The 10,056-nt window shown below is 34.0% G+C and overlaps 2 protein-coding genes across 2 annotated transcripts; both read left to right on the plus strand.

Annotated features, from left to right (window-relative positions):
• The first annotated feature begins 556 nt into the window (after positions 1-556).
• LOC129896877 (uncharacterized) lies at positions 557-4,133 on the plus strand. Its single transcript, XM_055972860.1, has 2 exons — positions 557-1,408; positions 2,541-4,133. The coding sequence occupies exons 1-2, from the start codon at positions 847-849 to the stop codon at positions 3,965-3,967; spliced, it is 1,989 nt and encodes a 662-aa protein (XP_055828835.1). The 5' UTR covers positions 557-846; the 3' UTR covers positions 3,968-4,133.
• Positions 4,134-8,189: 4,056 nt separating this feature from the next.
• Positions 8,190-9,543, plus strand: LOC129894933 (cold shock domain-containing protein 3). The gene has a single exon (XM_055970526.1). The coding sequence runs from the start codon at positions 8,343-8,345 to the stop codon at positions 9,228-9,230; it is 888 nt and encodes a 295-aa protein (XP_055826501.1). The 5' UTR covers positions 8,190-8,342; the 3' UTR covers positions 9,231-9,543.
• The last annotated feature ends 513 nt before the right edge of the window (positions 9,544-10,056 follow it).

The following is a 10,056-nucleotide window of genomic DNA, read 5'->3' on the forward strand; positions in this document are numbered from 1 at the left end:
TTTAAGATTTCATGATTATTAACACGATTTATTAATTATTAAGTCACATAATTTAATACTGATAAGGGATAACAATTTCTCTATAAGTAAAATAATTTTATATTTATATTATACATTAAATATTGTGTCAATTAACAATAGGACCAATTGGAGGCCATCAAATAATAGTATTGAGTAAAGAATGATTGGTGATAGAATGATTGAAATTTTAAAAAGACAAAAAAAAAATAGAAACATCATTCCTAAAAATAAGCTCTACAATATTTGATTTTAAATTTAATTAAGTTTTAATATAAATGAATATGGAGAAAAAAATACGAAGAAACCTACCAATGCGCCGCAGAATTTGGCATGTGACAAGTTAGTTCATAAGTGAAACATACTAGATCATGCAAGCTGGGTTTTTTTTTTTTTTAAATATTTATATTAGAATTCGATTAAAAGTATAAAAAAATTAATTATTAACTAAACTTAGTGGTAACATTAATAAATCTCAAATTTAAGTATTGCAAGATCTATTTTTAAGAATTGCATTTCCAATAAAATTATTATTTTTTCTGTAGAGAGCGAAACTGGCACATAAATATGATATTAAACTCACGAATCTCTGTAATAGCAGCTCACTCCAACTCCATTACCAAATCTTCACCACTCTCCAATGTCAAACTTCTCAAATGTAAAACAAATCTCATGCCATTGAAACTCACAAATCCAATATTTTTTCTTCTTGTTAATTTCTCGAAACTCCATTTTTTGTGTTCCTCGATCTCGGATAGTTGAATTTATCCTCAAATCTCTCGTCTCAATTTGCAGAATTTCTCCATTTTGAGGATTTTACTGTATTTAATGGCTGACATAGTGAAGCAGATCTTGGCAAAGCCAATTCAATTAGCAGACCAAGTAACAAAAGTAGCAGATGAAGCAAATTCATTCAAACAGGATTGCGCAGATATTAAATCCAAAACAGAGAAACTAGCCGCGCTGCTTCGTCAAGCAGCGCGAGCTAGCAATGATCTTTATCAACGTCCAACGAAACGAATCATCGAAGATACTGAACAAGTACTCGAAAAAGCCCTATCAATTGTCGCGAAATGTCGGGCCAATGGGCTCGTAAAACGAGTCTTCACTATCATCCCTGCTGCTGCATTTAGGAAAATGACTTCTCTATTGGAAAATTCGATCGGTGATGTATCGTGGCTCCTCCGTGTTTCTGCATCGGCGAATGACCGGGCTGATGAGTATTTGGGGCTGCCGCCGATTGCTGCTAATGAACCTATATTGTGTTTGATTTGGGAACAGATTGCGAGTTTGTATACTGGCTCGTCAGATGAGAGATCGGATGCAGCTGCTTCTTTGGTTTCGTTAGCTCAGGATAATGATCGGTATGGCAAGTTGATCATTGAAGAAGGTTCGTTGAAATGCTCATCTAAAATACATGATAGTTAATTATATTATGTTTGTGTTGCTCAGACTTGCCCCCAAAAGGCAAAATTTAGACCACCTGGTTAATTTCACACAAAATTTAAAGATGAGGAGTTTTCAAAACGGCATAATACATAAATATGTTATTTAATTTGGATTCAACTGATATTTATCTAACTATGGATGTGCACAAATAAGCACTTAAACTTGTTTAAAATAAAATAACTAGACACATGTGTCTTACGTAACATAATACACGTAGGACGCCACGTAGGACACAAAATTGTCACGTAGGACAAATGTGTCTATTTGTTCAAGTTTTGAATAGTTAAAGTGTCTATTTGTGCACTAATAAAGTTAGAGGTTAAGGATTATATTTATGTAATATGCCTTTCAAAAATAGCAAACACTTGAAATATAATTAGACTTTTTAGCTATAGTTTATCTAATTACTTTATATAACTATAGTTTCAGTTGTTTTGTCAATATCCATTTGTATATCTCGTTATATTAAACAAATTGAACTTTTCTGTTTGTATATCTCATTGCATTATACATATTGGACTTTTTGGTTTGCATATCTCACTGTATTATACAAATTGAGCTTTCAAAAATATTGTATATGCAAAAAGAAATTTGCTCTAGAGATTTGTATATGAGCATTTAAATTCGTTTTGTATACAAATACAAAGAAAGTTTTAGAAATTTGCATATAAGCCTCTAAATTCGCTTCCAGATTTGTATATGAGTCTCCATATTTGTGTAATAACAAATTTCATTAAATTGTAACTGCGATTCATAATTATATGAAATTATAGCTATATTAAATAATATATTAGTAATGTTTGTCAATTCGTGTATTTTTTCCTTTAAAGATTGACCTCAAAAAAGGTCATACTGTGCAAATAATCCTATAATTATGTCTCAACATGTTGATCACGTTACTTCATTTTTCATAGACTAAACATGTGGAAATGTTTTATTTGATTTTTATGGCATTGAACCCAGGACTTGTATACTTTGATATCATTCTGAATTGTGTTGAAAGTTTAAGCTATTAGGACTTTTAAGGCATTTTGCATACTTTTAATTAATTAGATTATATTATGTCGCAACAGGTGGAGTCGGACCCTTGTTGAAGTTGTTGAAAGAAGGGAAATTGGAAGGTCAGAAGAATGCTGCTAAGGCGATTGGACTTCTAGGACGTGACCCTGAAAGTGTCGAACACATGGTACATGCTGGAGTTTGTTCAGTATTTGCGAAAATCCTCAAAGAAGGTCCGATGAAAGTTCAATCAGTAGTGGCATGGGCAGTTGCAGAGCTCGCTTCACATTATCCGAAAAGCCAAGATCTTTTTCAGCAGCATAATATAGTCCGGTTACTGGTTAGCCATCTCGCGTTTGAGACAGTTCAAGAGCATAGCAAGTATGCTATTGTCAGCAAAGCCACTTCGATTCACGCTGTTGTTTTGGCTAGTAATAACAATAGTAACGTGAACAGGGCGAACGAGAATGATGGAAAGGTTAGTGTTCCACATCCATTGGGGAATAATAAGTCTAATCAGATGCACAATGTGATTACCACCACTATGTCGATGAAGGGTCTAACGAAGACCCCTCAGGAGAATGTTGTCAATAATGGCGTGAACCAGACGTTGAATCACCTGAGCAAGATTAATGGAACTAACAACGTGAAGCAAAATCATGTCAATCATCTACAGCTTCAGCATCAGCATCAGAACAGTGTTTGTTCAACGGGGGCGAGTAATAAAGGGAGAGAAAATGAGGACTCTGCTACCAAGGCTTATATGAAAGCGATGGCTGCAAGAGCATTATGGAAACTTGCCAAGGGAAATTCCTCAATTTGTCGTAGCATTACTGAATCACGAGCACTGCTTTGCTTCGCGGTACTCCTGGACAAAGGTACAGACGATGTTAAGTACAATTCTTCTATGGCAATAATGGAAATTACAGCAGTGGCAGAACAAGATGCTGATTTGAGACGGTCAGCGTTCAAGCCTAATACAACAGCCTGCAAAGCTGTTGTTGATCAATTACTGGGAATCATCAAAAAAGGAGATTCAGATTTGCTTATTCCATGTATCAATGCTATCGGAAATTTAGCTAGGACTTTTCGAGCAACAGAAACAAGGATCATTAGTCCTTTAGTCAAGCTGCTTGACGAGCGCGAACCAGGAATCTCCAAAGCAGCAGCATTAGCCCTTACAAAATTCGCTTGTTCGGATAACTACCTTCACAAGGATCACTCCAAGGCCATCATAAATGCTGGAGGGGCAAAACATTTGATTCAACTTCTTTACTTTGGTGAACAAAAAGTTCAGAGTCCTGCATTGCTTCTGCTTTGCTACATCGCGTTGCACGTTCCTGATAGCGAAGCGCTTGCTCAAGCCGAGGTACTGATAGTGCTCGAGTGGGCCTCCAAGCACGCGTACTTGAGCCAACACGAAAAGGTAGAGAGGTTGTTACAGGAAGCAAATAGCAGGCTGGAACTTTATCAGTCTAGAGGATCAAGGGGATTCCATTGACTTGTAATAAAATAAATGTGTAGAATCTGTATGTTTTAAGATTAAATTTTCTGTTATTTGTTTTAGATTTTTTTGATTTATTTCCTGTTGGTATGAAATGTACATAAGATATGTCTTTTTAACCCTGCACTAGTTGTGTAGAATAAGCTCCTAATTGGATCACCAAAATCATCATTTTTCTGGATTTCTTGTTCTTCTTTTGTTATGATTGTAGGCATTTTCATCAACTAGTTGGAAATCAGGGCGTGTTCGATCCAATTTTTTCCTAAGTGACATTTCAAGATCATTGTTTCCTATCCACCCGCGCAATGCCCCCAACCCCTACCCCCTTGACTATCCCACCCTTTGCCACCCCGGACTCCACACTCAACCCACCTTTGTAGTGTTTTGCTAGATTACATATAAATATTCTTCGGATGATAATTTCTTGCTTACTTAACGAACACTAAATATAGGTAAGAAATGTCCATAGAAAACATTTTCCTTTGTCAAATTTAGTTATTTTTCTTCATATATGAAGACTTTGTTATTACATAAGATTACTAAGAAAAAGACGAATTTCCGATAGACGTCTAGTTAAAAATTCATTGAAGTTTGGCTCGTCAATAAACGATTCAAATGGATTTCCAACCGATTCCATGGAGACATCTGCTGGAAATTTCCAATTTTTTTTAGTAGGACTAGGATCGAGTATAACAAGAGTACTTCAGGGTCGTTTGGTTTGAAGACAAGTTATCCAATAATTTATGTTGTGATAAGTTATTTTGAGATTAGTTATGCTGAGATTATTTCTAACTGATTGTTTGGTTTGTCATATTTAAAATAATTTGCATTGCATAATTTCCAAAAATAAGTTGTTTGTTTACAAACATACCCTCCACCTTATTTAGTTTTTTGGTATTTTCTTTGCAATCCTTAGTTATTCATTCTTAAAAATAAATTTTCATCTTATTTAGATTAAATATTTTTATGTGTGTTCCCATGATTGTGCTCTGTATTTTTAAAACTAAAACTTCTATCTTATTTAGCTTAAAATAATCTTTCATTTTAAGTTTGTTAAAGTAAAAGAGATTTTATTGTTTATGTTACTTCATTTAAGCACATATTATTCTTATATTATAAAATATTAAAATTGTCTTCATTTTAATTAATATATGAAAAGCATAAATTTTCAAGTGACTAAAAGACTATTTAATTAAAAATATATGTAATTCAGCAGTGGAGTCAATATTTTAAGAGAAATTAAAATATAAATAAATATAAGAATTAGTCAAATAAATTCAATGATTAATATATTCAAAAATAAAAAATTTAGTTATATAGTGTAATTTCTTATTGAAAAATATGTTATCATAAAAGTAATGAGTAACCTATAAAAAATGATAGACCGTACCAACATTGCATAACAATGTAACCTATAATTACCAACATAAGTCTCGAATTCGAGCCTTGCATATTGAAAAATCTTGTTGGGAGCGTCACTCCTAAATAAGCCCTACATTGCGCAATTCAAATTTAGTCGGGGTTCCAATGCAAGAACCAGACACTAAACGAAATTTTTAAAAAAGCATAGTATATACATATGCCATTTAACTTAACCTCATTTCACATTTATGCCCTCCAACTTTGGGTATGCACAAGTAGCCATTTAAACTTATATAAAATTGAACAAGTAAACACATGTGTTCTACGTGACACAATACATATAGGACGCTACGTAAGACATAAAATTTCCATGTATGATGCCATGTAGGACAAGCACACCTATTTGTTCAAGTTTTGGATAGTTAAAATGCCTATTTGTGTACTAATAAAGTTAGAGATCATAATTATCAGTTAAAGCTAATTTAAAAATTATATTTATGTATTATGCCAAAAAAAATGTAACCTATTATTGTCACTAGCTGCACATGTATGAAATTATTAAATGAATAATTCGTAATAACAAAGTTTTAATAAGTGAGGCACATGTCTACCCTCCTATAATTATGGTATTCATTATTCATTAATATATTATGTCCCTTCTTTGTATTTTTTTTCTTGGATATTACTCTCTTCGTCTCAAATTAACAGTTACTATGGCTCAAAATAATTAGCACTTTAAATATTTAGGACTAAAGTTGATTATCCATTTAGTCTTCTCTGCTTGATTAAAAAAATATTTGTAATATCAATATGGATTAATTCTAACTTTAATACATACAAACCATAATGCCTCAATATGTCGAAGAATTATGGACTTTACTCGAGAAAAATAATATATATTGTAGGTAAAAAATAACGCTCATCGGCCATTTTTGCCTTGTAATTGAAATATGATTATTGTTATGGTATTTCAATTTCGGCAAGTCAAATTTAATGACAATATCATAAAACTGTAAAATTTGAAACTACAAAAATGGCTATACTTTTAATTTAATTAATAAGGTGCTAAAAAATGGCCATTTGTTTGCATATATGGACTCAAGGACATGTGGAAGGAAAATGATGCCATTATGACTTAACTTGCTACCATAGATGGTAAAAAATGCTGAAATTATGTCACCATTTTATTTTGTACACATACATAAAAAATACACAAACAAAAAACATTTTTTAAATAAATAAATAAATAATTGCAACACACCTATAAATGCACATCCATTCCTTCAAATACACACACCTTAGTATCATTTTTAGCTTTCTTTGTATAAATATGTCTATTTTTCTATGCATTTTTTTGTGGATAGCTAAATTTTTCCTCTTTTTTCTTTATATTTTCACAAATTATCCCCCACCCCAACCATCTTCTTGGATTTTTTGGGGGGCATGGATCAATAACATATAAGTTGAATCAATATATATGTCAATATTTATCCCAATAATCTTGACTTAGTGGTTGTGTTGCTACAATCTTAAAGATGTTTTTGGTGTACGGAGTAGAAGGGAAAAGGGTGAAATTTGCCCTTGCACTTTGCGTAATAATTCAAATATTCTTTTCTAGTTGTTCAGATTGTCACTGAACTTTGAAGAGTAAAGTCATTGTTATGCCAATGTCACCACCATCTTCTTCTTCCACACTTAAAGCCTCCAACGGTCAGGTAACTGAATTAGAGGGATGGAGATGATAATTGATAACAAATTAACAATGATGGTTGAATTTGGAATATTTCATATAGTTCCATGAGCATATATAGTTGGATTGTTCCGCATAGTTCAATGTCAAATTTGACCCCTTTTCCTTATTGAAAGAACTCATGTGTTGAAAAACATTTACAAGGTAAATCTGCCTTCAACCTTTACAAATAAAATATAGGTCTTTGATTTTAATTTACAACTTTAATTAGTTCAATAATTGAAAGTTTCAAAACTTTTATATAGTCGCAATTCAAATTAATATTCCCTCAAGTATCTAAATTTTGTATAGCTTAACTAGTTTACACAAAATTAATGAACTAATTGATAAACCTAAAAGCTAACCTACATATAGTATCAAATAACAATGTTCTCCACAGAAGTTTTTTTAGTGGCATTTCCAAAATCTAAATCAAACTAAAATAAATTGGAGTTCATTTTTAGCAGAATTATTTTTGTTCAAACCAAACAAGCAACATTTAGCTTCTTTTTTTTTTTTTAAACTCTATTTTCTACAAAGTAAAACCAAATCCTAATGCCATTTTAAAAAAGTAAATCATCATCATCATTATTGTTATTCTTATTATTATTTATTATCAATATTATGTTCTTCATTGTTTGGTTAAACATTGACTAATGGTTAAAAGTTTACGATTGAAATGCCAATTCTTCAAACTTGAAAAACCATTTTCAAAAACTAACCTAAAATCATTCCGAATGATAAACGAAAAATGACCAAAATATCCCTAATGTTTAGAAAATCATTCACCAATACCCCTCCTTTCACCTTTGATCTAAAAATACCATCAATCTTTATTTTTGGCTCAACAATACCATTTCTTTATTTTCTGATTTAAAAATACCCTCAATCTTTGTTTTTCACTCCTAAAAAAGGATCAAACTTTCACATTGTTGGTGACAGTTCGATTCTCTACGTTCTAATCCCCTACCTCAATTATTATTTTTCCAACAAAACACTCCTAAAAAAAGAAACCAAATAAATAAATAATATTTTTTTTTTGGAAAAATTAAAAGGAAAAAAGTTCAATGGCCTAAATTACTTTTTTCCCCTTTTTGTCTTTTATCCTCATTCAACAAACCAAAAAATAGAACCAAACCCTAACTAAAATAAGGGATCCTAATAAGCCCTAATGTAATAAGGCTTAACAATTTTAACCTATAAATTCTCCCTATTCCCAAAGAATTAGGGCAAAACAACTTCACCTTTTTGATTGATCGATTGATTTTGAGTTCATCATCAATGGCGGCCGAAGGTACTCGATTGACAGGGATTGTGTCTCGGTTCAGTAACCAAAAGGGTTATGGTTTCATCAAACCTGATGATGGAACCGAAGATCTTTTTGTTCATCAATCCGAGATCAAATCTGAGGGGTTTCGTTCGTTATATGAAGGTCAGAAAGTTGAGTTTACGGTGACTGGGAATGGTGATAAGTATCAGGCTGTTGAGGTTACGGGTCCTGATGGACTGGCTTTGGATGGAGGTCGTAACGGCGGCGACGGAGGTGGTAGGGGTATGGGTCGTGGTGGTGATGGGTTGAATCGGAGGAATGGGAATGGGTTTTTGAGAAGTGGTGGTGGTGGAGGTGAGTGTTATAATTGTGGTAGGGTGGGTCATATGGCTAGGGATTGTGATCGTATCAGTGGTGGAGGAGGTGGCGGGGGCGGTGGTGGAGGTGCGTGTTATACTTGTGGAATGACGGGGCATATAGCTAGGGATTGTGGTGGTGGCGGTGCTGGAAGTGGTGGAGGCGCCTGTTACACTTGTGGAATGACAGGGCATATAGCGAGGGATTGTGACCGTAGTGGTGGCGGTGGCGGTGCTGGAAGTGGTGGTTGTTACAATTGTGGTGGGATTGGGCACATGGCTCGAGATTGTCCTAGTGAGAGACGTGGTGGCGGCGGCACTGGTGGTGGTGGTTCTGGGGCTTGTTATAATTGTGGATTGCCAGGGCACTTGGCAAGGGACTGTTCACGAGAGAGTGGTGGTGGCGGCGGCAGTTTTGGGAGATCCAGTGGTGGCGGCGGTGGTGACAGGTTTGGGAGATCGAGTGTTGGAGGAAGCAAGTGTTACAACTGTGGAGAAACTGGCCATTTTGCAAGGGAATGCACTAGCCCAGCTGTGAACTGAGAAAATCTTTTAGAGGAAGAGTTGTCATGTACATGATCTTCTCTTTTTCTCTCGTCTTTCTATTTAGGAGTATTTAATTAATATGGATTATTCAACTTGTTTACTCACTAGTCCTTTTTCTTTTGTTCCTTTAGTTTCCTACATACATGCATTGGTAGCTTTTAGGATAAAAAAATTAGTTGTTGGGATTTGCTATCGACTGTTTCTGTGATGGAAAGTTTTGATTTTTTGTTGGTTATACAAAGATATAAAAAGTCTGGTTTTGGATTTGGAAATTTTGGTTTTCTCCGGAGTAAATTTCACTTTGGATTAATGTTTTATGTCCATTAATATTTCCCCTCTTTGATGTTCCTGCTTCTGCATTTTTAATTCGTAGGAAAAGTTGTGCAAATCTAGCAGCTTTAATCTTGAGCTTGTGTCCGAGATGTTTCACTTCTGTATTTGTAGTGATTATGGTTATGTAAGCTTTTTGTGTGTGTGGTTTTGGCAATGCTTGGCTTTTTGTGTGTGTGTTTTTGGGAGTGCTTGGTGCCCATCAAGTGATGATATTCGACCATAGTTATCGAGTAGTCTTTCAGTTGCTTAATCACGGGGGAGAGATTGGTCATTGATCGAGTTTAGGGCTATTTTTTAGTCAGCGAATTCTGTTTAGGTTAGGAGATTGTTGCCTATGGGAGTGTCATTGAGATGTAAGTTACGCCATTGCTTTCTTTTGCCAATGTACTAGCTTTGGTTTTTCTTGCAGCTAGTTAGAGATGGTACTGAACCTTAGACTCTTAATATGGACTGAAGTTGCATGAACATTCTTGGTATTGTTGAATCTTTT

The sequence above is a fragment of the Solanum dulcamara genome, chromosome 7 (assembly GCF_947179165.1).
Source record: "Solanum dulcamara chromosome 7, daSolDulc1.2, whole genome shotgun sequence".
Classification (NCBI taxonomy): domain Eukaryota; kingdom Viridiplantae; phylum Streptophyta; class Magnoliopsida; order Solanales; family Solanaceae; genus Solanum; species Solanum dulcamara.